Source organism: Peromyscus maniculatus, chromosome 7 (assembly GCF_049852395.1).
Source record: "Peromyscus maniculatus bairdii isolate BWxNUB_F1_BW_parent chromosome 7, HU_Pman_BW_mat_3.1, whole genome shotgun sequence".
NCBI lineage: Eukaryota > Metazoa > Chordata > Mammalia > Rodentia > Cricetidae > Peromyscus > Peromyscus maniculatus.
Window position 1 is genome coordinate 50,774,530 of NC_134858.1, and position 27,783 is coordinate 50,802,312.

Sequence of the window (27,783 nt, forward strand, 5' to 3'; positions counted from 1 at the left end):
TTAAAGGAAAAATTTTTATTTGTATTTTCAAAAGTTTTTGGATGTGATTATTTTTTTTTAATTTTAATAAAAAATAATAAAAAACAAAGTAGCTTATGTTGAATATAAGCTGGCTTAAGGGAGTCACATTCACGTCAGCAAGGTTTCTGATCACATGAACTGTCTCCTAAAACAGGCTGTCTACAGCTTCTCAATCAGCACAGCGGAAGCACCTCCTCCTCCATTGCAAATACTGGCCAGACCAAATTCTCCTTGCTTCAAGGCATGAGCCAAGTGAACAACAATCCGGGCTCCAGACATCCTAGGATCAAGAAAGCATTTGGTTCTTTAATGAAGGACAGAATTTAGGACTAACCAGAAAACTTCTTGAAAGCCTTATTAGCCAGAACTTGTGGCTGAGTTAACTACTTCTAAGTTTAGGAAATGAGTTTCAGGAAGAGGTTACAGCTCTTAGAAAAGCCCGGGCATTAGTTTCTTTATTGTTCAGCACTGTTATGTCAACTTGACATACACTCGAGCTGTCTGAGAGGAGGGAGCCTCAATCGAGACCTCCATAAGATCAGGCTGCAGATACGACTACGGTACTTTCTTAGAGATTGATGGGGAGGGCCCAGCCCATTGTGGTAGCCTTGGTTCTAGAAGAAGGCAGGCTGAGCAAGCCAGTAGACAGCACCCCTCTTTGGCCTCTGTATCAGCTCCTGCCTCCAGGTTCCTGTCCTGTTTGATTTCCTGTCCTCACTTCCAACCCTTTCTTCCCCAGCTTACTTTGGTGTGGTATCTCGTAGTAGCAGTAGAAACCCTGACTCTGACAGTTAGGTTTCAAGCTGCAGATGTGCTAGGTCTGTGTCCCTGCTGGATGTTATCTATCAGAAATATGTTCATCTTAAAGATGATGGGAAGGAAAACTGCTAACCAAAGAGCAGCAGGAGCGACAGGGAAGCAGCTGACAGAGAGAGAGGCAGCTATTAGCTTAGGAGGGATTATGTGTATGATACTCACCCGATTGGATGGCCCAGAGAAACAGCTCCCCCATGGATATTCACTTTTTGGGGATCAATCTCCAGCATTTTAATGTTGGCCAGTACAACCACACTGAACGCTTCGTTTACTTCCCACATGGCAACGTCTTCCTTTTTCAATCCTGCATATTTAAGAACCTAAAGATAAATTTCAGAGATGGTCATCCAGATATTTTCTAGAAATTTTACAGTTTTGGTTTATATTTCCCCTTGATGTAGTTACTTAAATAGGAAGGTTTTTTTTTTTTTCTTTTCTTTTTGGAAGGATTTGTTTTCAGATTTTGCTTTTCTCTCTGTATTATAATCAGAATTTTGTTTGCTATATGTCCTTAAGATCTACCTTGCTGGCTGTATGCTACTTAGTTCCATATTCTCGCAGAGTTTTGTCTGTCCCCACACGTCCCTCAGTTTCCTTAGAAACGCTGTGAGATTATCTCAGGCACACTCCCTTCTTTATCTGTGTACTATTCTCAGATGTCAACTCTAGCGGGATGAGGCTGTACACACCTCCAATCCTAAGACGCTGGAGTCTGAGGTAGAGGATCTCAAGTTCAAGACCAGCTTAGACAACATAGCAAGACCTTGTCACACAAAAGGCCAAGGTGAGGATGTCTCTTGCAAGCATATATTTGCTGTACACATCTGAGATCTCTGAACCCCTAAGCATCCTGAGTATCTTTCTTTGCCTGTGACCTTAATGTCTTCCCACAGGCTTGGTATGTCTGCCTTTGAAAGCACAGACAACAATGTGGGTACTGCAATCTTGATAGAATAAGCAAAGCACAAGTTTGTAAAATGGGTATAGGCCCCTCACCTTTTCTTACCTTGGGTACAGCATAGGCAGGTGCAACTGGAAAATCAATAGGGTCTACAGCAGCATCAGCAAATGCTGCAAAAAGAAACAACGTTAAACTCTTAGTATACCCAGAGATTCATCCATATATAATATATATATATATATGACTCAAAAGCGAAGCTAAAAAATAAATGCACATTGCCTAATCTCTATGCCATATGTGATTATATTTGCTCTTTTTTATTTTTACCGGCAGGGTCTCGCTATGTAGCCCTGCCCGAGCTGTACCACACTCTGTAGATCAGGGTAGACTCATCCTCAAGACACGCCTGCCCCAACCTTCTGAGGGTTGAGATTAAAGGTGTGTACTACCACACCCAGCTACACATTTGTAAGATTCTATTCTTAATAAAACTGCACTAGTCTCTAAGACACTGATTTGCCCAGGCAGAGGTGAGAGACTATGGCACTGTCTAGGAAAGTGGTTCTCAACTCTCCTAATGCTTCGACCCTTTAAATACAGCCACACGTTGTGGTGACCCCCAGCCATAAAATTATTTTCATTGCTACTTCATAATTTTGCTAGTTATAAATCGTAATGTAAATTTTTGATATGCAGGATGTCTGATATGTGACCCCTGTGAAAGGGGTGTTTGGCCCTCGGGGTTGTGACCCACAGGTTGAGAACCGCTGGTCTAGGAGCAGTTGCAAGCGTGTGCTGTCCTACCAGAGAAACAGAGTTCAGTTCTCAGCACCCATATCAGATATCTCACAACTGCCTCTAACCCCATAGCCTCCATGGGCATCTGGTGGGCAACAGTGCCCATTCCCACATGCTGACGCATACCTATACATAAATGTTTAAAATAAAAAAATAATAATCGAGTTTGGTTGTATAACTCGGGTAGAGTTCATGAGGCTGTCAGTTCAATCCCAAGTACCACAAATACAACCCAAGACAAGCTAATAAAAAGCTACATGTGTTATAAAGCAAATTCTGTTTCAGGTCTGTCCAGAGGGCCCAGCAGCTCTGAAAGGTGAAGATGAGTGCTGACGTGACGGCTCACTCAGGAAAGCACTCACTGCACAAGTCTGTAGACCTGAGTTCAATCCCTACAACCCTGGAGAGGGGGAAGGAGAGAACCAGCTCCATAAAGCTGTCCTCAGACCTCCGCTGCCCACCACACAGACAGACAGTGACTGGTGTTGTTTCTCTCTGAACTCCACTGCCCATTGCTGTGGGATGTCCTGTATGTTAAATGTGTTGCTCTGAACGGTTAATAAATAAAACACTGATTGGCCAGTTGCCAGGCAGGAAGTATAAGTGGGACAAGGAGAGAGGAGAATTCTGGGAACAGGAAGGCCAAGTAAAGAGAAGCTGCCAGCCACTGCCATGACAAACGAGATGTAAGGTACCGTCAAGCCATGAGCCATGTGGCAACTTATAGACTAATAGAAATGGATTAATTTAAGATATAAGAACAGTTAGCAAGAAGCCTGCCACAGCCATACAGTTTGTAAGCAATGTAAGTCTCTGTGTGTTTACTCTGTTGGGTCTGAGCAGCTGCAGGACTGGCGGGTGAGAGAGATTTGTCCTGGCCGTGGGCCAGGCAGGACCAGGAAAACTCTAGCTACAGCCCATCACACAGACAGACAGTGACTGATGTTGTTTCTCTCGACTCCCACTTCCATATTTGTTTTACCTGCAGCCTGGTGGGTAAAACATGCCTTTTCCTTTTCCCTATTCATATAGGATGGATAACAGGAGGTTTTTTGTTTCGATTTTTTCATGACAAGGTTTCTCTGTGTTAACAGCATTAGCATCCTGGCCTACTAAGCAAGTTCCTTTGTAGACCAGGCTGGCCTCAAATAGAGATCCACCTGCCTCTGCCTCCTGAGTGCTGGGATTAAAGGCATACACCACCATGTCTGGCATGTTTTTTGTTTTTAAATAATACCCTTTAAAAAATTGGGGGGTGGGGTGGGCAGTGGTGGTGCACACCTTTTATCTCACCACTCGGGAGGCACAGCCAGGCAGATCTCTGTGAGTTTGAGGCCAGTCTGGTCTACAGAGTGAGATCCAGGACAGGCACCAAAACTACACAGAGAAACCCTGTCTCGAAAAACCAAAAAAAGAAAAAAAAAGAAAATTGGGGTGGCAGGCACAGGGTGTGTGTGTGTGCTATTTTGTATGAGTGGGCACATGTGTGGCATGGCTCCTGTGGAGGTCAGAGGACAATTAGTGGGAATGAGTTCTCTTCCTTCTACCATGTGGATTCCAGGGATTCAACTCAGGTCATCAGGCTTGGCAGGAAGCACCTTTAACCCACTAATGTATTTTGCCAGCCCCTTAAATCATTATATAAAGCAGGTTTTAGCAAAAATATTAAAGGAACTTCTACCTCAATCAAAATAGAAACAGCTAACTCCATTACTATGTGTCACCAAGGAGAGACCCTATTTTTAAAACTAAAGTTGGAATGCAATCAATGAAAGCAACCCAGGCCTCCAGAGGAAAGAACATACATTCACACACTTTTATTGGTTTTTCGAGACAGTTTCTCTGTATAACAGTCCTGGCTATTCTGGAACTCATACAGTAGACCAGGCTGGCCTTGAACTCACTGAGATCCACCTGCCTCTGCCCCCCAAATACTGGGCTTAAAGGCATGTGCCACCACTGCCCAGCTCACAATTTTTTTTAATTAAAAAAATAAACAATAAAAACTGTCAAGACAGGCATTGTGGCACAAGCCTATAATCCTAGCCAAGGGTACTGTGGCAGGCAGATAACAAGATCAAAACCAGCTTGGGCTATAGAGTGAGCTCAATCCTGCCTGCATAACTATGTGAGACCCTGTCCCAAAAGGAGGGCTGGGATATAGCTCAGTGACAGAATACTTGATTAGCTTGTGTGTACTGGCTAATGCCAACTTGACACAAGCTAAAGCCATCTAAGGAGAGATAATGCCTCAATAAGATTAGGCTGTAGGCAGGCCTGTAGGGCATTTTCTTAATTAGTTATTGATGGGGGAGGGCACAGCCCATTGTGGGTGGTGCCATCCCTGGACTAGTGGTCCTGGTAATAAGGCAGATTAAGTGCTACAAGCCGCAAAAATATGTAGTAGGAATTCAGTTGACTATGGCAAAGCTACTACCTGGAAGAGTCAAGGATTTTTCCAGAGCATAAAAGCCAAGGCTCAAGGAGTATTTGGTTTTATTTGGCTTTTAAATATATCAGCTGTCTCCTGCAATAAATTTCATGTGTGCTATTATAGCTTCCCCAATTGATTCTCTTTCCTAAGAATCAACAGTGTGGATTGATCATTCTTTGGGCATAGTATTTCCCTATACAATTAAGGTATTTGGGTAACAGTCACATAGGCAAGGCTTCCTTCTTCCAAGCTTTGTTTCTCTTTTTTAAGCATTAGACTCAGATATCTCCTTTAGCTAGCATCTAAGGCCAGGGCCAGCTCAGGACAAAAGCATTTTATCTGAAATTCCTCTCAAACACCCAAGGACAAATGGCAGACAAATAAGCATTCCAGACCACCAGCTAGTCTCCTGAATTAAGGTAAATATCCATAGGGAGACAGCACCTAGGCCAGGTAGACATTGGGTACATAGCTTTGTTTCTTGTGCAAATTAAGCTTTAACTTTCCTTAGAACAGAAGGGCTTTTTACACACCAGGTACATCAAACTGTGACACAGGCTGCCTAGCTACCCCTGCCCTGCCAGAAAAAAATGGCACAGCCAAGTTAAAACTCTAAAACTGAGACAGTTAAAACCCCAAAGAAAAGTAAACAGTTTTATTTTACTCATGATTTATACTAACATTGTAGACTCCTAACATTTTACCTAACCATTTCTAGGAATGTAGTTTCAGCACATAAATTCCCTTTTTCTGATATATTAATCAATTTTAGCTCTTAGTTGACCCTACCTCCTTTAACTACTCCTCTTTTGGGTTCTAAAAGGAAGCCTGACAGTCACTGCCTGAGAAAAACTCTTTTTTTTTTTTTTTTTTTTGGATTTTCAAGACAAGGTTTTTTTGTGTTGCTTTGCGCCTTTCCTGGAACTCGCTTTGGAGACCAGGCTGGCCTCGAACTCACAGAGATCCGCCTGGCTCTGCCCCCCCACCCCCCAATGCTGGGATTAAAGGCATGCGCCACCACTGCCTGGCCTCTGAGAAAAACTCTTATCTGCCTTTATGGGCCTGTAAGAATTCAAGTCTGAATGACCTTTCCTTGGCCAGAGAATTGCTGCTTAGTATGGGTATATAACTGAAACACCTGAGAGACTTGAGGAGAACCAGAAGACAGAGACTTGAGGACTAGAAGAGAGGATTAGAGGAATGAGATGGGGAGGAACGAGAAGGGGAGGAATGAGATGGGAAAATTACAACAGAACTTAGAGAGGACAGCAGAAAAATGTAGAGAGATATCACGCAAGAAAGGAGCTAAGTATGAGAACAGAATTGAAGCTGTGGAGATAGATTTTTGACTCAGAAGAACAAAGTGTAAGTGTACACTTCATTCCCGCCACTAGTAGTGTCTCTTCTGGAACCCTGGGAAAAAGACTATTAGAGGCTGGACCCCAGTCGTCTTGCATAACTAAGAAAGCCATGAGAAGCAAGCCAGAGCAGTTCTCCATGGCCTCTGCATCAGCTCCAGCCTCCAGGTTCCTGCTTGAGTTCCTGTCCCGACCTCCTCTAATGATGGACTGTAATGTGGGAGCATAAGCTGAATACACCCTTTCCTCCCCAGGTTGCTTTGGTCATGGTGTTTCACCCCAGCAGTAGTAACTCTGACTAAGACAATGTGGAAAGCCCTGGATTCCGAATACCAGAAAAAAAAGAAAAGAGGAAAAACAATGTGAGAACATCTACCTGCGATTCGGGCTAGCGGCTTAACATTGAGCCTCTGGGCTGCGTCTGCAGTCATGAGAACCACAGCAGCTGCTCCGTCGTTCAGTGTGCTGGCGTTGGCAGCTGTTACTGTGCCTGCAATCAGTAAAAATGAAGTCACATTCTTCTCACTGAGTCCATCCTCTTCTCTCTCACAAATACCCACAGAGCACTGTCTGGTTGCTGGTTGTTATATATATATACAAGTTATAGATAGGCCTGGCGATAATTTCTGCCCTGGGGAAACATGCACAGAGCTAGCTCCACAGTGGATGTCTGCCGTTCACTGTGCCTGGTGGGAATTTAGCCGAGTTCTTCGGAGGTAGCTCAAGCATGTGGTGGCACTGGCATGTGGCCAACTCCTGTTTCTTCTTAGCATCTCTGCATAGCCAGACTATAGCACACTATGTATTTTCCAAATCCATGTCAGAATCAGGTATTCTCCACTTGAAGTTGAATATCAGTGAATACTAAAAGCACTCGCTATATACTTTAAATCAGATTTTTGTGTATATATTGTCAATGAAGCTAGTTTAATAATAAACTGTATTTGTTTGTTTATTTATTTATTTATTTATTTATTTATTTATTTTTTTGAGGCAGGGTTTCTCTGTGTGTAGTCCTGGCTGTCCTGGAACTTGCTCTGCTCTGTTGACCAGGCTGGCCTCGAACTCAGATCTCCTTGCCTTTTATTTTTGGAGACACAGTCTCATTATGCAACCTTAGCTGACCTAGAATTCACAGAAATCCACCTGCCTCTGTCTCCTAAGAACTGGAATCAATGTGATGCATTACCATGTCCAGTTTAACATATACTTTTTTTAGGGTTTTTTTTTTTCATGCCTCTCTGTCTCTTTTGTTTGTTTGTTTTTGTTTTACAAGACAGAGTTTCTCTATGTATCCCTGTCCTAGAACTCACTCTGAAGACCAGACTAGCTTCAAACTCAAAAGATATACTTGCCTGTATATCCTGAGTGCTAGGATGAAAGGTATATGCCACTACCGCCTAGCAACATGTACTCTTATAAAATAAATTTTTTTTTTTTTTTTTTTTTTTTTTTTTTTTTTTTTTTTTTTTTTGGTTTTTCGAGACAGGGTTTCTCTGTGTAGCTTTGCGCCTTTCCTGGAACTCGCTTTGGAGACCAGGCTGGCCTTGAACTCACAGAGATCCGCCTGCCTCTGCCTCCCGAGTGCTGGGATTAAAGGCGTGCGCCACCACCGCCCGGCTAAAATAAATTTTTTATGATGCTGACAAAAAGATGACTGATCATTTCTGTACTTAGAACTGAGCAATTCTGTTGGGAAAGAGGGAAAACCAATAGCAGAGGATCACAGCTGCACACAGCCAACCCTGAAGAGCTCCTGTTTTCTCAAACTTGAGAGCTCCAACCATTCAGAAATTCAGGGCTAAGCATGTCCCTCGGTAGAATACTTGCCTAACATGTGAGTTCCTGTGCTTGATTCCCAGGACACCCTTCCAAAAGGACAGTCAGGACACAGACTCCATTTGTCCCCACATTCAGGATTAACATACGCTAAGTAAGGCCCCGTTCACACCAGTGAACACAGCCATCTGCAGAAGACTCAAGGAATGTATGAACATGTAAATGTGTATTTTCAATTCACAAATTATGGAGATGCCTGCCTGTGAAAATCAGTTCTCCAGTCATGTTAGACAGCTCCCCCCACTAGGACTTATATATTGAAGGTCTGGACTGTTAAACAATTTACATTGATTTATATTATTTGGCTAATTTTATACCAATACAGTATTCTAAAAATGGTAAATAACAACTAGATGTCTTCTGCAATTACTTTGTTTCGATTGTTAGGCTAAAGAGAGGTGGTTTGGCAGTTAGGAGCCCTGGCTGCTCTTCCGGAGGACCCAGGTTTGGTTCCCTGCACCCAGAAGGCCGCTCCCAACTGTAACTCCAGTCCCAGGGGTTTAGAAGTCATCTCCTAACCCCCATGGACACCAGGGACGAAGTGGTGTATAGACATACATGCAGGCCAAACACATAGAGCAAATCTTAAAAAAGCGTTAGGCCAACCCAAGAATAAACATTGCATATTAGCCCAGGTTACTCCTTCTGTCTGACTTCTCACCACTTACCATTCTCTTTCTGGAACACAGTCTTCAGCTTTGGCACTTTACTAAAATCCACACGCTTGTACTCTTCATCTTCTTTCACCACCACATCTGGCTTACCTGAAATTGAGAGACTAAGCAGTCACCCAGTCAAGACAACAAAGAAACTGAGACAGGTGGCCAGGCTTTGGGCCACTCCAAACAAGTGTTCATCTAGAATGTGAAGCCTACGCCAACAACTCCCATTGTTTCCCAACCCATTTTCTCCTTTTGAGATGTGGTCTCTCGATGTCGTCCTGTGGTCTTGGAGCTTAGTATGTGGACCAGGCTAGCCTCAAATGCACATATATCCTCCTGCCTCTGCCTCCCAAATGTAAGTGCCATGATTAAAGGCTTGTGCCTCCACAGCCAGTGTCTGTGGTCACAGATCTCACTGTGATCATACAGTGTGTGTACTCCAAGGGTGGACGCCCAGCCAGTGCAGCATGAACCAGTATTCACCTCTCAGGCCCAGTGAGCACGCAGGGAAGAGATCCAAACCACTGAGTCTGTACCATGGGTTTACCCCAGTGACGCTGGGGAGAAGGCCTCTTTCTTTGACTCGGAACACAATGCACATGGCTCTAGAGGCGGATGCCATTCATCCTTCATTTCTGGGAGGTAACCCTAGTCAGCTTCTAATACAAATTCCTTTTAAAAAATACTTTTTAGGATCAGTGAGATGGCTCAGTGGACAGAAATGCTCGCCACACAAGCTTGACAATCTGAGTTTAATCCCCAGAATCCATGTGAATGTAGAAAAAACAAACTGATTCTACAAAATTGTCCTCTGACTTCCACATGCAGGCCATGGAGCACACATGTGCACACACATATACACAGTAATAATATATAAATGTAAGCAGGGCTGGATAGACAGCTCAGTGGTTAAGAGCATATACTAGTCTTCCAGAGAACTCAAGTTTGACTCTCAACATCTACATCAGGCAACTCACAGCCTCCTGTATCTCCAGCGTGGGGCATCCAACACCTCAGGCCTCATCAGGCACCTGTACTTGTGTACACAGAATCCACACACAAAATAGCAAGAATAAAATCTGTTTAAAAATAAATTTAAGATGCATCAAGTAATGTGCTGTCTGTCACTTACATGAGAAAGAATTCTAATAAATACATTTTCTTGAAAACAGTAAGTACCCAAGCCTGAGGACCTAACTTCAATGCCTGGAACTCACATGGTGGAAGGAGAGAACCGTCTCCTGCAGGTCACACTACAGCATGCACATGCCTCATAAGCACAAAACCGAAGAAATCAATGGGAAAAAATACTTTATAGAAATAGTAAGTTTAGTGCACTGTGTACCTGGAAGACCTGTGACCCTTCCCTTTATTAACTTATGCAGAACTGTTAATATGTTCAGCTCAGATAAACAGAGATAACACTCATTTAAAATGGAAACATCAGTTCTACAACACAGAAAATCTATTAAAAGTAAAATCTAGTCGGGCAGTGGTGGCACACACCTTTAGTCCCAGCACTCGGGGAGAGGCAGGCAGGTCTCTGTGAGGTCAAGGCCAGCCTGGTCTACAGAGTGAGTTCCAGGACAGCCGAAACTACACAGTGAAACCCTTGACTTGAAAAACAAAACAAATAAATCAACAAAACCCCAAACAAACAAAGTAAAATCTAAACAAGGAAAAAGCAAATGTCTAAAAGCGTGAACTCTATTTGGGAATGTTTCCTCTACCTTTTATTGAGACCGTGACGGGGGTAATTTCATTTGCAAACTTCCCTGCGTCCCATGCTTCTTTACTTCTGGTGTAAGAGCCGATAGCATAAGTATCCTGTTCGCCTCGTGCAATATTCAGTTTCTTTGCAGTATTCTCAGCACAGTTTCCCTGCGAAATTTGAAAAAATTACCTTTGCATTACTCAATGGTTAGCGGTTTAATTCCATTTCTCTAAATTCCCTTCCTCTGTTCTAGGGGACTTCTCCTCTGTGTCCTGTCTTCAAATAGTAGCAGGAAAGAAACAGAATTGCCATTTTAGGAAGAAATACCCTACTCAAGTGTGGGGCAGCTTTTTAATAGGTGATCCACACTAAAGAAATGGATATAGTAAAATATTTTTATAAAGTGAATGACTAAAACATTTAGAGAACCCACCCTAAAACTCAGTATTTAAAATATATGTTATGAAAAGTCGAGGGTTTTTAGTAGGCACTGCCTACTAAAGCAGCATTTGGGGACACTCCAGCTCCTGGGGAATCTGACACCCTCTGGCTTCCATGAGCACCGACACACACACACACACACACACACACACACATTTCTTAAAGTGACACTCACCATGTGGATCTTATTGTAGACATCGGTTAGCCCGTCTTTTACAATCAGGTCTTCGAGTTTGACCCCACCATACGGGGTTGCGCCTCTACTCATTACATACGGGACATTTGACATGCTCTCCATGCCACCTGCCACCATCACATCCTGCTCGGCAGCAAGGAAAAGCCAAGGTCAGTTCAGAGTTGCCAGTCTACTGCACTCTACATATGCAGCTGTCAACAAATGTGTATCCAGTACGGCTTGACTAACCACGGTCACACGGGGAATGCCCTCTTTACCACCTGACCCTGATTAGAAGAAAACAGTTTCAAATGTTCAATGACAATTAAGATTAAAATTAGAAGTTGGGTGTGGTGGGACCCATCTATAATCCTAGCACCTGGAAAATTGGGGCAGGAGGATCAGGAGTTCAAGTTCATTTTCAGGTACATTGTGAGGTTGAAGCCAGCCTGGGCTAAATGAGACACTGTGAGGAAAAACGCAAAACTTTATTCCTTTTATGACTTCTATAACTGAAGTCTCTAGAGTGTGCACACGCTGTTTGTATGATAAGGTCCCTGTCACAGTAGCTCAGACCTCAATGCACCCTCTTATTCTCTGAAAGGGAGCACAGAAGTATGGTTTGGTCTTTTGTTTCCATTTTCTATATGTTATGTATATGACTGTTGTGGAATATCAGCTTAAGATGTGTTACATTTGCTTATGCTATGGAATATGCAAAGATGTGTTGCATTCTTTTATGTTGCATTTGTTTAACTCTGTGATGCTGTGTTACTTTGCCTGCCTAAAACACCTGATTAGTCTAATAAAGAACTGAATGGCCAATAGCTAGGCAGGAGAGAAATAGGTGGGGCTGGCAGGCAGAGAGAATAAATAGGAGGAGAAATCTAGGATGGCAGAGAGGAAGAAGAGGGAGGGACAAGAAAAGGAGGAAAGGAGGATGCCAAGGCTAGCCACACAAGCAGCCACAGAGTAAGAAGGAAAGAAAAATATATAGAATAAAGAAAGGTAAAAAGCCCAGAGGCAAAATGTAGTTAAAGAGAAATGGGATGATTTAAGTTAGAAAAGCTGGCAAGAAACAAGCCAAGCTAAGGCCAGGCATTTATTTAGGAGCCAGGGAGAGTTAAAAAAAAAAAAAAAAGCCAACTACATGAGTATTTTGCCTGCATATATGTGTACCACATACATGCCTGATACCCTAGAACTGGAGTGGAAATGATGTGAGCCACCATCTGGGTGCTAGAAATTGAACACAGATCCTCTAGAGGAGCAGCCAGTGCTCTTACCATTGAGCCATTTCTATAGCCCCATAAGTATGTTTTTTACATATGTGAGAAATGATAAGAAAACATGTCACACTGCCTTTTAGTTTGGCTGTGATACACAGTAGTAAACTAGCATGTCTAGAAATAAAGAAATTCTAATGAAGACCTCTGTTTTTCTCACTCTAGCCCTGTAACTTTCTATCAATGGCTACTTCAGTATCCTTCCATCTGAAAACTGAGGAAATGTTAGTTCTTAAGTCCAGACACAGCCAAAGAACAGCCTCTGAATGCCACAGCACACTCACTGAGCAGTCTCTCTCTTCCTCAGTCTCAGACAAAGGTAAGATTTCAATCAACAGGCCTCAAACTTGCAATCCTCCTGCTTCTGCCTCACAAATGCCAAAACTGGGCATGAGTTTAACAGAAAAGAATCTCAGGGCTGGAGTTCAGTTCCCAGCACCCACGTCAGGCAGCTCACAGCCACTGTAACTCCAGCTCCAGGGGACCCGACATCGTCTTCTGGCTTCCACAGCTGCCTGTCTACATGCGGCATTCATTCACACAAACATACACATATAAATCTTCAAAAAAAAAGGGGTGGGGGATGGTGCACGCCTTTAATCCCAGCACTTAGAAGGCAGAGCTGGGCGGATCTCTGTGACTTTGAGGCTAGCCTGGTCTACAGAGCGAGATCCAGGACAGGCACCAAAGCTACACAGAGAAACCCTGTCTTGAAACATCCCCCCACCCCCCAAAAAAGCCAAAATAACAAAAACAAAAAACAAATGGGGGGGGGTTGAGAGATGGCCAATGGTTAGAAACACCTGTTGGTCTTCCAAAGACCCAGGTTCAATTCCTAGCACCCACATGGTGGTTCAGAACCATCCAACAGGATATCCAATACTCTTTTCTGACCTCCATGGGCACTGGACATGCACGTGGCACACATGCATACATGCAGGCAGAACACATAAAATAAAGTAAATAAATCTTTTTAAAGGGAATGGGAGGGAGGCTAGAAATGGGGCCCAGCAGTAAAGAGCATGTGTTGTTCTCCACAGGACCAGAGTTTGATACCCTGCACCCTCAGAGTGGCTCATAACTATCTGTAACTCCAGTTCCAGCGGATCAAATGCCCTCTTCTGGGCTCCGAACACCAGGCACACATGTGATTCACGGACATGCAGGTGAAACACTCATATTCATACAACAGAAATAAGAATGAATCTCACCGATGCAGCATAAATGTGCTTCGACGATTGGGATTTTCTAGGATTTGGAATTATTTTAAGTGACAGATGAAACAAGATGTTTCTTACCTGATGCCCACACATGAGATTTTGAGAGGCCATCATGATGGCTTTCATTCCTGAAGCACAAACCTTGTTTACCGTGGTACACGGAGTAGAAATTGGTAAACCTAAAGCCAACATAAATCATACTTCAGAAAAATAGAAACAGCCATTTTTCAAATACAACTGTACAATTAAAACAGAGCATGTGGCTCAGTCTACAAATCTTATTTTTCTGTAAGAGTCACGCATTTACTAACTTAGCTGAAATGACCTTGACACTTCAAGACCATGAAGTATAAAAGCAAATGTGTTCACTGTACCTGCACCCAGTGCTGCCTGCCTTGTGGGGGCCTGCCCTTCACCGCCTTGGATGACATTGCCCATGTAGACTTCCTTTACTTCTTCCTTTGGGATTCCTTTCAAAAACAGCAGAAAGGAACGTCTTGGATTTACTCAATTTCTTTCTTTTCCAGATTTTTTTTTTTTTTTTTTGTATTACGAGACAGGGTTTCTCTTGTGCAGTTTTGGTGCCTGTCCTGGATCTCGCTCTGTAGACCAGGCTGGCTTCGAACTCACAGAGATCCACTTGGCTCTGCCTCCCAAGTGCTGGGATTAAAGGTGTGCACCACCACCACCACCACCACCCGGCTCTTTTTAAGATTTTACTTATATTTATTTTTTTATGTATATGGGTGTTTTGCCTGTATGTGTGTCTGTATACCACATGCATGCAGGATCCAGGGAGGCTAGAAAAGGGCATAGGGTCATCTGGAACTGAAGTTGCAGACAGCTGTGAGCTGCTATGTGGGTGCTGGAAACTGAACCCAAGTCCTCTAGAAGAACAGCCAGTGCTCTTAATCACTGAGTAATTTCTCCAGCCCCAATATTCAATTTAATAATTAAGATTACCAAGCAAAGCTGGGTGTGGTGTCATACACTTTTAATCTCAGCACTCGGGAGGCAGAGGCAGGCGGATCCGGGACAGCTAGGACTGTTACACAGAGAAATCGTCGGGGGGGGGGGGGTATTACCAAGCAAATTACATGACATGGGGCAGGGATTTCTTTTTCCTGTCAGTTTTGAGTTTCATTCCTATCGAGAACAAGGGAATTTAGATACGCAGGAACCGTGTAATTTCTGTTATATATACAGTAAATACAAAACAATTGTGTCCCCCAATCATTTGCCCCCTCAACTCCAACAATGCAATCACTGACCTGCCTTTTCAATCGCGCCCTGAATTGCAATAGAACCAAGCTTGGTGGCTGGCTGAGAGGCCAGGCTGCCCAGGAAGGATCCAATGGGAGTTCGAATAGCACTTACTATAACCACTTCCTGGCAAGGCAGAAAAAGGTAAAAATTAGCATAGGCATACTCAAATGCCATTTCATTTAATAAACATTCATAATCAGACCACTTATGAATCCTTAGTTAGCAAGGATTAAAATCATGTTTGAGCAGCTGGACAGCACCATGACACACCACAGTTTAAGGCACAGCACGAAGGCAAGACTAGGGGGTCTAGCTCAGTGGTGGAGTGCTTGTCTAGCCTTCACAAGGCCCTGGGTTCAATCCACAGTGGCTGGGGGGCAGGATGCAGGGCGTGGACACAACAGAGGGAATGAGCGAGGTGGAGGAGAAATTAAGGCAAATTCTAAAGCAGACATAAAAACCCTTCCCAGGGGTCCCGTTGTGCTGCGGCTCTGCGCGGCCTGCAGTTCCTGGCCCGCGACGCGCGACGCCTGCCATGGAGCCCGGCCCAGACGGCACAGCCGCGCCCCGCCCCGCCGCCATCCGCAGCCTGTGGCCTGGCCAGGCCCTGTCGCTGCAGGTGGAGCAGCTGCTGCACCACCGGCGATCGTGGTACCAAGACATCCTCATCTTCCGCAGTAAAACCTACAGCAATGTGCTGGTTCTGGATGGCGTCATCCAGTGTACTGAGAGGGACGAGTTCTCCTACCAGGAGATGACCGCCAACCTGCCGCTCTGCAGCCACCCCAACCCGCGGAAGGTGCTGATCATCGGGGGGTGGGGGGGGTGGATATGGGGGCGTCCTACGGGAAGTGGTGAAGCACCCCTCTGTGGAGTCTGTGGTCCAGTGCGAGATCGATGAGGATGTCATTGAAGTCTCTAAGAAGTTCCTGCCTGGCATGGCCATCGGCTACTCCAGCTCAAAGCTAACCCTCCATGTGGGCGATGGCTTTGAGTTCATGAAACAGAACCAAGATACCTTCGATGTCATCATCACCGACTCCTCAGACCCCATGGGTCCTGCTGAGAGCCTCTTCAAGGAGTCCTACTACCAGCTCATGAAGACCGCACTCAAGGAAGATGGCATCCTTTGCTGCCAGGGTGAGTGCCAGTGGCTGCATCTGGACCTCATCAAGGAGATGAGGCACTTCTGCAAATCTCTCTTCCCGATGGTGGGCTATGCCTACTGTACCATCCCCACCTATCCAAGTGGCCAGATCTGCTGTGTAGCAAAAACCCGAGCACCAACTTCCGGGAGCCCGTGCAGCAGCTGACACAGGCCCAGGTGGAGCAGATGCAGCTGAAATACTATAACTCCGACATGCACCGGGCAGCCTTTGTGCTGCCCAAGTTCACCCGCAAGGCCCTGAATGACATAAGCTGAGCCTAGGTGCCACTGTACCACCACCCGAGACCTCAGTTGGACTGGACCAAGGAGCTTCCAAGGTGTCTGGGGCCCTACCAGCCCTGGACCAGACTCCCAGATGACTCTTGCCCACCAACCAAGTGTTACAGTCCCCAGAATGCTGCCTGGCCTGCCCTGCTGGGTGGACTCAGTCTCTTTGTCTGTCTGTCTGTCTATCTCTGTGGCGTTCAGCCCCAAGCCTATACCAGCTCTGTACAGCACTGTCACCAACAAAAACGTGTATTTATAACAAGCTCAGTCACGACCCTTGGGGAAAAAAAACCAAAAAACCAAAAAACCCTTCCCAGTTCTCTCTGGGAGGTTTAAGGCCAGAAGCTTAAGTTTTGCCTAGTCAAAGCCTTAAGAACTGGGGCAGTCAAGGTGGCTGAGCAGGTAGAGGACTTTCAATGTTCGCCTTACAACCTGAGTCTGATCTCAAGAAAAATGTCTGCAAGGTTGTCCTTTTACTTCCATCTGTATATGCACACACGAGAGTGCACACGTGCATACATACATACATCCATACATACATACACACCACGCATGCACAAACCCCAGATAATAGAGTTTGGTTTCTTTGGGGAGCTTTTTGGTTTTCTTTTTTTTTATTTGTTTTGATTTTATGACACGTAACTTTGGCCGGCATGGAACTTGATATGTAGTCCTGACTGCAATGAAATCAGAGTTGCCTACCTCTGCCTCCTGAGTGCTAGGGTTACAGGTGTACACCACCATACCCAACAATAACAAAGTTTTAAAACCGGTAACTTGGATACTGGGATCTAAATCCAGGTCCTCTGGAAGAGCAGCAAATGCTCTTAACCACTTAGCCATTTCTCTAGTGCCATTCATAAGGCTTTTAAAATAAAAAACAAACAACACTACCCAAAAGCTCCTTTACTGACAAAACTCTGGGCTAATAATCCAGATGTGTAGGCTACATGTAATAGTATCAATTAGGACACAGCCAGAACCATATAAACTAGAAAATAAGGAAAGGTAGATAAAAGTCCTCATCAATACTATAAAACACATTTTCCTCACATTTGGATTCTACAATCTCCTACTAAACATTAGATGCATTAAAAGGATGAAAAGATTTGGTGTCACTTTGGGAAGCTATAAACAAAGGCAGAAAGCAGTAACTAGGAAATGAAGGAAAGGTCCTTCTGGTCTACCCCAGGTAGTCAGTCCCTCCATTGTCAAGTCTCCCACATGTCCACTGCACTACACCACCCACAATGCAATGCGGGCCCCTCATACTAAAGGAAGTTTTAAAGGAAGTTTCTCCACAGTTTTAGAGGAGGACTGTTTTGTAGTGGATTATGGAGAATTATGGACTGAACGAACTTTTGTGATAATTCAGGAACTTAGTGTGTGCACTGTTAGCTTTCTCTAACTACTGCATAACCCTGTTAATCTTCAAATACATTCAAGAGATAAATATATGCAACTGTGGTTTGGTTTGTTTGCTTGAGACAGGGCTGCTAATCCTCAGGCCTCTGGCCTCACGCTCCTGACAGCGCAGACAGCAAGCATCAGCCACCATGCCTAGCAACATGTGTAGCTCTACTAGCAATATCCCTTTAAGGTCTTGAAACTATACAGTGCTATTTAAATTTATACTTACATTCAAAGTGGGTTTGGATGCATAACTTCGCTCCAGACATCTTACTTCCTGTAAAATAAATATTTATGTTACAATATTTTAAAATTCATCCATTGATTTTATACTTAGCAATAAATAATAGAATTAAGGTGATTTTCTTCATTTTTACACTTTTGTTTTTAAGTTTTATACAATCTATATACAACACTTTTAAAAATCATAAGGAAAATGGTTATAATAAATATTTCTTTCTTGCTAAGCTGTTCATTGGAAACATACATTTTAACTTCTGATGAATTGCCATTTTAAAACTTTATTTTTAATGTTATTTATTTTATGTGTATGGGCATTTTGTCTTCATGTATGTCTGTGTACCACATTCATGAAGCGCGAATGGAGGACAGAAGGCATCAGATCCCCTGGGACTGGAGAGAAAGATAGTTGTGAACTGCTGTATGGGTGTTAGGAATTGAACTCAAGTCCTCTGCAAGAACAGTTAGAGCTCTTAACCACTGGGCTAGCTTTCTAGCCCTTAAAACTATGTAAGTAAACATAACAACAACAAAAAGGATTCCTAATTATAAAGTAAATACTTACTACAATTTAGTGGTTTTGTTTGGTGGGTTTGTTTTGAGGGTTTTGTTTTTGGTTCTGAGACAAGATCTCACATGAACCAGGCTGGCTTCAAACTCACTGTATAGTGAAATATTTGAACTTCTGGTTCTCCTGCCTCTCCACTTCCCAAATGCTCAGCTTACAGGCTTGAGCCACACTTGGGTTTTTGGAGATGCAGATCAAACCCTGGCTTTGTGAATAACAGGCAGTCACTCTATCAGCTGAACTACATCTCTAGCCTTGGGCTACATTTTTGAAAAAGCACCTTCCTATACTGCCAGGCTGACCTCAAATTCATTAGGACCCAGAGTAGCCTTGAACACACACTCCTCCTGCCTCAGCCTCCTGAGTAAAATATAATTTAAGTTACATTAACTTCTTAATTATGTAATCTTACAGGATCACAGTTCTCATCGTTTCATTTTGAAGTATGCAGGGACAGTGGTGAAGAGGATGCTCTTTGAGAGGACCCAGGCTGCGTTCTAGCATGCACACTGGGTGGTTCATGACTACCTGACTCCAGTTCCAGGAGCTCCAACATCCTCTTAGGGCTTTCATGGGCACCAGCACTTACATGGTACACACACACACACACACACACACACACACACACACACACACACAATTTTTTTAAAAGACTAACTGAGGGGGCTGGAGAGATGGCTCAGTGGTTAAGAGCACTGACTGCTCTTCCAGAGGTCCTGAGTTCAATTCCCAGCAACCACATGGTGGCTCACAACCATCTGTAACGAGATCTGGTGCCCTCTTCTGGCCTGTAGTCATACATGCTGTATACATAATAAATAAATAAATCTTAAAAAAAAAAAAAAAAAAAAAAAAAGACTAACTGAATGGAAAATCTATTTTTAAAAAAATTAAGTAAAACTTGCTATTACTCCCTAAGACCTTCCAGCAAGGGTCTCTTGATCTACACAAGGCAAACATACCTCATGTCATATGGCCTATATTACCAGAAAATTCTTAAGAAGTAAAAGAGGGGCTGTAGTACAGCTGAGTTATAGAGTGAATGCTTGGCATGTGTGAGGTTCTGGTTGGTTGGTCCTCAGCACTACACCCAAAGGAACAGAAAGAGAGACATCTTAATTCTTTCCACACTATTTGTGGAAACAAATGTTAACAAAGGAAACATTCTGAAAATGTAGGGCAGAGTTCAAAGCCCTAACTGATCTGAAGTTGGACGTGAGGTCAGCAAGCCTAACATTCAAAAGCAGCAGCATATATTCAACTGATAGTCACAGTGTGCAGTTATAGCTCATGCAAAGAGCAATAAACAGCATATATTCAACTGATAGTCACAGTGTGCAGTTATAGCTCATGCAAAGAGCAATAAACAGCATATATTCAACTGATAGTCACAGTGTGCAGTTATAGCTCATGCAAAGAGCAATAAACAGACCACAAAAGTCTAGACTTGCAGGTGACCCAAGAATTTAGCTTTTCACAGATTAAGCAAACACGCTGTCCTAACTGAATGCAGATAACTAAAACTTTCAACTTAAAACTCAGAACAAAACATAAGTTTGACAATGGAGTTATAAACAGGAACAGCCATGGTAACCAAACTGGTTTTCACAGTGTTTGAATGGCAGAAGTATACACAAATGGCAGCTTGACATGGCATACTTTTTAGAACAGCAGTGGCTGGCTCCACGGCAATGGTTTTTCTCAAGGAAAGTATGAGAGATTTTGACGGGGAAAGGCCATGCAATCAACTTTGCTATACAAACAACTTAATCTGGATTTGATTTTAAAATGTTAATATCACAAAATTTCAATATATCTTCTGTTTTGAAGAGGTTTTCACAGACTTTGTTGTGTCATGGAGAGATGACCAACATGCATACAACTATTAGATCCTTCTTTGTTCAACAAAACACTTGAGCTTATTTACCTTAAGAAGGCATTATTGCTGGGCAATGGTGGCCTTTAATCCCAGCACTCGGGAGGCAGAGGCAGGTGGATCTCTGTGATCCAACCTGGGCTACAGAGTGAGTTCCAGGAAAGGCTCCAAAGCTACATAGAGAAACCCTGTCTAAAAAAACAAGAAAAAAAAGGCATTATAAAGATTGAGATCTGTTACCATGGACCTTATACTCCAGCAGCTATACAAGCTTGTAGAGAAGTGTCAAAATTACCTGGACATATTCCTTAGAGTTTGATAAAAACAAAACAAAACAACAAGAATAGTACCATAAGCAAGCTAGCCCTGGGGTTCAAAGGAGAAAGAGTCCTTGGTTTGAGCAGTGGTCTTCAAATCCCACGCTCCACTGAAAAGCATGTTTCATCCTACTGTTTAAATCTGATATTAACACAATACATGATATTAGTTACTAGTTAAGAAGGTACGTGTTTGTTTTTGCTCTGAGCTTTACACAATCCCTTAAGTGACAGTGCACTCAGCCATGACCAGGAAACACATCTATGCTCACGTAGGCAAGGCCCAAGTGTCTGCTCAATGGCTGCCCTGCACAAACACACCCTCTACATATATAAATCAGGGTGTTGTTTATATGTAATCTGCTGGTCCACTATCACACTGTCTGCAGTACAGCTCTGAATAAAAGTTCTGATATGGTAAACACGCCAGTCATCGCCACCAGCCACACTCTTCCTCCATAAGGGGCAACCTGAAGTCCCTACAAGACAACTCCATCACCAGCTCTGAGCAGAGCTGATGGCACCAAGAATGGACTAGACTGACCCTGGTTGGCACCCTGGGAGCCTGGGTCAGTTGACAATCAGTACTTAAGCTGAATCATCATGAGGGGCTGAAGCCAGTCAGACCTCAGTCAGCCAACACCATGTAAGAGCAGGGGTTAGAGCCCAGAGAGAAAAGCCACAAGCAAGTAGATTATGGAAGGAACAGCACAGACACACTCAAGAAACAGGCACGTGGCACACACTGTAAGAGGCGGCAGAGTCCACGGTCAGTGATTGTCTACTCAGGGTCCAGCAAGGCCAGCTGCACTGATTTCCTATCCTTGAATGTCCAAGAATTTGTGTATTATATCTCTTCAACAGTTCCCTCTCTGAATGGAGGGTGCACTTAGCGGCAGAGTGTGTGCCCCTGGCTCTAAGCCCAGTATCACCCCCAAATGATGCCCTTAGCTGCTGTAAAGTGGAGCTGTGTCCATCTTTACTTAGTCTTTTCTTGCAAGTGTCTGGTTCATTTTCACTGAAGGGTTCCTATGTGTCCACTGGGCTCTCACGCCACACACATCCTTTCCTATGGCACATCATTTCTCCCTCTTCCTTCTGGGTCATTCCCTACACATGTAAATGCACTCTTGCCTGGCTTCTTTAGCCTGAAAAACAAACAAAAACATCTGCAGCCCACATTACAGTGGACTTTGACGTTCCCCATACTGCCTGTAGTGGCTCCTCGCCCTTGGTACCTGTGACTTTGCCAGTTTACCACTGTTGACTCCAAGCAAGGTCAACATTGTCTGTGCAGCAAAATCAAACACTTGAGGACTTTGCACAGTAGCCCTGTGCAATCCAGACAGGCCTGCGGTTATCAGTCCGGGGTTAAGAACTTTATGCTTAACTTCAAGCAGTCAGTCCTGTTTAGTAATTGCTCGTCTGTATGCATATGCACAGCTATTTTATTTTTATTTATTTGTTTTTTTTTTTTTTTGAGACAGGGCTCCTCTGTGTAGCCTTGGCTATCCTGGAACTCGCTCTGTAGACCAGGCTGGCCTCAAACTCACAGAGATCCGCCTGCCCCTGCCTCTCAAGTACTGGGATTAAAGGCATATGCCACCACTGCCCAGCGCAAAGCTGTTTTTATGAAACATATGCACACATAGTAAGAAGTGTGGACATTTACCCATGTATGTATGTGGCCTGGCCACCATCCTGGGCATGTAACAAGAAATAATGGTATACCTTTATGGACTTGTACACACCGGCACTATCACTATCTGTACTCTTAAAAAGTTATATTTATTTGAAAAAATTAATGTTTAACTACAATCTTTTCAACCCCAACAACTCTGGACTCTCCTTTCTTCTTTGGGAAATACCAGCCTGTTTTTATTGAGTATTTCACAGTAAATCACGTAGACTGACTTTACTTGGGGTCTTTGTTTTGTTTATTTGTGATAAGGTCTCACTTTGTAGCCTTGGCTGGACTGAAACTCACTATGTAGACCAGGCTGAACTCGAACTTAGTGTTTCTGCCTCCTGAGTGCTGAGATTAAAGGTGTGGGACACCATGTGCAGCTTCCTTTTTTTTTTTTTTTATTAAGAGTGTGTGTGTGTGTGTGTGTGTGTGTGTGTGTGTGTGTGTGTGTGTGTGTGTGTTTGCATGCGTGCGCGCATTTGTCATGGCACACATGTGTACGTCATTGGGAGGTACCTGATTGAGGTAGAGCCTCTCTTGTTTCTGCCTATGTGGTTAGTCCAAGAACTTCAGGCAATTCTATCTCTGTCTCCCATCTCACTGGCGGAGTGCTAATTACAAAGATGCACTACCACATCCGACTTTTAACACCAGTCCAGGGATCTGAACTACGGCTGCTGCTTTCACCCACGGAGCCATCTCTGGCCCAGCTGGTTTGTTTTTAGTCTTCATGTCTAAGTTCAAATGCCAAACCCTACAGGATCTTCTTTAATTACTTATTAAGTTGGGCCACCATGGATGAGAGCACACACCTGCAATTCCAGCATTAGGGAAGCAGAGGCAGGGGGATCCTGAGTTCAAAGCCAGCTGGGCTCTCCAGCGAGTTCCAGGATAGCTTAAGTTACAGTCAGACTCTGTTTCTAGATAACGTATAACAAAGCTGACCTGTATTGTTTGACTCTTTCCTATACTGACACCATCATTTCTTCCTTCAGAGTAACTTTTCCGTCTTAGAAGTGTGTATTGAACACTGACATCAGCGCTTACCCCTCCCCCAAACATAATGCCATCACCCTGAGACCCCGATCATGGTTCTGGGTCATGATGTTCCCAGCATCAAAATTCTGGAGAATGAACGACAGAATTCAGTGTGGTGGAAAATGCCTGAGATCTCGGCACTTGGGAAGCCTGCAGGCAAAGTACCAGAGGCCAGCATGGGCTACATAGTAAGACTGTCTCAAAATTAATAACAGCTGAAGAAGGAACACTGAACACTATGTAATAAATATGTGCTAAATGAATAAAAACCAGTTCAGGCAAGCACAGCTCAGCTGTACAGCCAACCCAGGAACCCTACCCAACCAGACCTGGCAGAGGAGGGACTTCTATTTTGCTTCCATAGTATCCTACCCACATTCTTCTTCTCTTTTTAAGTGTGCATGTGTGTGCTTGTGCGTGCACATGTTTTGACTGTGTTTTATATGCCTGGTGCCCAAGAAATCAGAAGAGGGTGTCAGATCCCCGGAACAGAAGTTACAGATGGTTGTTAGCTACAATATAGGTGCTGGGAATCAAACCTTTATCCTCCACAAAAGCTGCCATTGCTCTCAACCAGTGAGACATCTCTCTAGATCCTTTAAAAACTTCTTTAGATTTATTTTATTTGACCTATGCACTTCTTATCGTTCCTCCATGACATAACTTTAACCTGAGACGGCCCCACTGTCTTCCCACTACACGGTGAGTTACAGAACATGATTTCCTTTACTTCTTATTTCCCCAAGGGCTGCAAGGACTAAGCAAGCATCCGAACAAAGTCTGACGTTTACTAACAAGGCTGAAAAACAAAATCTCAGTAATACCTTAAGACAGCAGCAAAAACAGGAGGACCTTACAGGATGGTGGCAGAGCTGAGAAGCAGAGTCAGCCTTGGGAAGAACTAGGAAAAGAGCACGTGAGACTCAGGGAGCCGCCAGCCCATTGTGAGAGACAATCAGCCTACACTACTAAACTCAAGCTGAGCATCAGCAGCAGTGGAGGGCAGCGGAGGGCAGGGCTCACAGGGAGACCGCTTGCTGAGGCCCTAAGAAGTAGCTACAGACATGGGAAAGGTCGGGATTCTGCCCACGCCATCCTCAGCCACTCACAGACGGCTTTCCCACGAACACTGCAGCCACAGCATAAAGAGCTGAATGGAGCAGGCTAGAAAATAGGGCAGGAGGGCAGGCAACGGCTAGTGAGGTTACTGTTATGGGGTACAGAGGGCTGGACACAAAGACCCGGAATACCTTTAAAGTTAGGAGCAGCCATGGGTACTGCTGGTCCCCTTTCACAGACAGGAATGTGAACCCTGGCAGACCCAGCACCTGAAGTCATGGAGCCAGGGAAGGCAAGTCCTGTCAAGTCCTCTACAGCCTCTACCGTTGGCATCTGGACCATTATAAACCTCTACCTTACTAAATAAAATAATAACAGGCTCCTTAGAAGCCTGAGGCACTGCCCTCCCCAGAGCACTACATCGCTTGTTGACCAGTGATTATTTGCTTCTCTGGTCAAGACTGTCAACAATGACACTCATTTTTTTTTTTATTGCTCCTTTGTAGGTATAGGTATAACCAGAGACACAGAAAAAAGAAAAATCACAGGTGGATTCTGTATGTTAAAACAACTGTAAGAGCCTGCCCAATATGCTAGACACGGCAGCACATTCCTGCAATCTCAGTGCTTGAGAAATGGAGGCAAAAGGACCAGAAGTTCAAGGGCAGCATGGGCTACACGAGACTGGCGTTAAAAAGACAGACAGATAACCGGATCCAATCAAGTCCCATAAAGGTTTGTTGACCGTCTAGAGGCTTGTGTGTATTTGAAAGCAAAGGTGAAGGAGCCCACGCAGCGGGTAAAAGGTCAAATTCCATTCCACAACACAGCACGGAATACTGAAAATTATTTTTAGAAAAGGATTTCGGTGGTTAAATAAATGGTTGCTTAATTTAATTCAAGTGACCTCCAATGTTTAACATTGTGAACTGGGCTGGAGAACTTGGATTGGATCCCAAACACGTGGTGGCACCTGACTGTTAATTCCAATACTCAAGACGCCGAGGCAGGAAGAGCATGCACTTTAGAGACCATCTTAAAACAAACACCCAGCTTTTATGAAGGGGAAGGGAAGCGCATAGCGTCTGCTACATAACCCACAGGTGGTAAAAGGAGCCCGGAACACAGGCAGCTCGGTGGGACAGGAATCAGTGCTGGGAAGAGACACTTAAGTCATTAGGACCCAGAGGAGAAGAAAACAGAGAAGACCCCAAAGTCAGGAGTGAGAGGGTAGGAGACTCACTGACCCTTAAATTGTACTCGAAGCTATGCAGCAATCCCTCCTTCAAACTCCTCTTCTATACCTGGGTCCAAGGCTATTCTGGTTGCACTGTTCTGAGACAAGCTCTCACTATGCAGCCCAGGATAGATAGTCCCAAATTCACAATCCTTCTGCCTCAGCTTCTTCAGGGTGGAATTACACACAGATGGACTCCACTGTACCGGCTCAGGCTCACTATTCTCAGGCAGAATGTAATTTGCACTTGGTTATAAAGTCTTAAGCGTAAACTAAGAAGGCGCTGCACACTTTTTGTTCTGACACACCTCAAGTACCTGGCTTATCTACGCAACATTGTTCGGAATCCCAGGGAGCCTGAGTTCACTATAATTTCTCCAGCCACCCCAATGAAACTAAGAAACTGATCAAGAACTCCTCTAGGCATGATAGCCTGCTCTTTCAATCCCAGATAATCCAGAGGCTGATACAGAGGAGTTCCAAGTCAGTCTGACCTATAACAGCAAAACCAAGTGGAAAGAGAGAAAAGAGAGAGGAGGAAGGAGAAAAGACAGAAGAGAGGATTAGGAGGCAAAAGACACTAGTGTCTTTCTTGGGAACACTTATTTTATAGGTGAGGACTGCTCATCTCCAGAATAGAAAATAAACTATCCTTCTGGCTTTCCTATTATCCCAGTCATTCAGGAATTTTTTTTTATCTTTTTGAGACTGGGTATTCCCAAACTGCCCACGTGGGTTGGAACCCTTGGGCTCAAGCTCTTCCTCTTGCCTCGCCTGTGCAGGGGCTAGAACTGCAGACACCAGCAACTCAAGTAAGATTAATTTTATGGTTCCTTTACCCTCAGCTTTCACCCTCACTCTCACGGCCTGCATTATTCTTTCGCAATCTCTTGCACAGCACTGCTCTCTTTCAGCTTCTATTGCCAGCACTACCCAGTTCCATGAACCCTGATTATTATAGAAACGAGACGTCAGCCGTCCAGACCTAACTGCAGACTCTTAGAACGTAGGTGGACTTCAAAGCTTCCTATTGCATCCAAATTGGAAACGTCAAGCTTCACAACTACATTATGGAGTTTCTCACCCATTCCCAAGACTGTTAGGCATTTTCTGGAATGCAACATTTGCAGAAATAAATTCTTGCAAAGGTCTGTCACTATAGTGTTTCCCAAACAAAACAATCTGAAAAGAGGCAACAACCAGAAACTAGGCACTCGCTCCAAATATATTTTATTTCTTGTACTGTCTGAGTAGCCATCTTGTTAGCTTTTAAGGAGCGGCTGTATAGTATTATTTGATTATCACATAGTGCCGCAGTTCTGATAAGACCAATAATTAAACCAATGATTAGCTACCGGTTTAAAAAAAAAAAGTTAAAAGACAATAAACTCGTAAGTATGCTTTAAAGAACGTCTACGAAACTCCTGGGCCTGTAAAGAGGCTCGGACCTCTGCAGCCTGGGATCGCGCCTGGCCAGGCCCAGGCCTCGCTGTCCCGGCCAGTGTGACAGCAGCACAGACGGACACGGGGACACACTGCCCCGAGCGCGCGTGGTGGGCGCTGACGCCGGCGAGCCCCACCCCCACCCCCAGGCGGCTTCTGCCCGGGCCTTGCGGGAGGGCGGAACCTTGGACGGCCGGCGGCGGGCTCCCCCGGAATTGACCACGGCTCACCTGCAGCAGCCCGCGAAGCAGAGGCCGGCGGACGCCGCCGCGCAGAGCCGCCAGGGCAGCCATGGTGACGCGAAGGGCTGTCAAGGGCAGAGAAAGGCACTGCGGCCTGCGCTTCCCACCGCGGACCCCGCGACGTCGCGGCGGGCGCCGCCCCGGCCCTCTCCTCCAATAGCAGCCCGAGGTCGCTGCGCTAGCCTGGGATTGGCCCGCAGCCAGGGGCGGGACCTGGCACTGGACTGAAGTCGTCCAGGAGGAAAATTGACAAAAAACCAACGTGGTAATTATACCCGGCTAGTGCAGTTTGAACCGCTC

At 44.4% G+C, this 27,783-nt stretch overlaps 1 protein-coding gene and 1 pseudogene across 1 annotated transcript; one reads left to right on the forward strand and one right to left on the reverse strand.

The window, feature by feature from the left end:
- Acat1 (acetyl-CoA acetyltransferase 1) lies at positions 1-27,769 on the reverse strand. Its single transcript, XM_042280948.2, has 12 exons — positions 27,472-27,769; positions 18,006-18,053; positions 14,937-15,054; positions 14,040-14,135; positions 13,744-13,844; positions 11,160-11,303; positions 10,560-10,710; positions 8,836-8,931; positions 6,705-6,818; positions 1,844-1,908; positions 1,000-1,157; positions 1-301 (listed from the first exon to the last, which is right to left on the reverse strand). Exons 1-12 carry the CDS (start codon positions 27,532-27,534, stop codon positions 181-183), a joined length of 1,275 nt encoding a protein of 424 aa, XP_042136882.1. The 5' UTR covers positions 27,535-27,769; the 3' UTR covers positions 1-180.
- LOC102913557 (spermidine synthase pseudogene) lies at positions 15,467-16,527 on the forward strand (annotated as a pseudogene).
- Positions 27,770-27,783: the final 14 nt, after the last annotated feature.

Excerpts from the sequence above, each read along its gene's own strand:
- Acat1 (XM_042280948.2), bottom strand. The coding sequence starts at position 27,534 with ATGGCTGCCCTGGCGGCTCTGCGCGGCGGCGTCCGCCGGCCTCTGCTT. Across the intron at positions 1,909-6,704 it reads GCCGCTAGCCCGAATCGCAG|CATTTGCTGATGCTGCTGTA; the intron begins GTAGATGTTCTC and ends TTCTTTTTGCAG. Across the intron at positions 302-999 it reads TCTCTGGGCCATCCAATCGG|GATGTCTGGAGCCCGGATTG; the intron begins GTGAGTATCATA and ends TCTTGATCCTAG.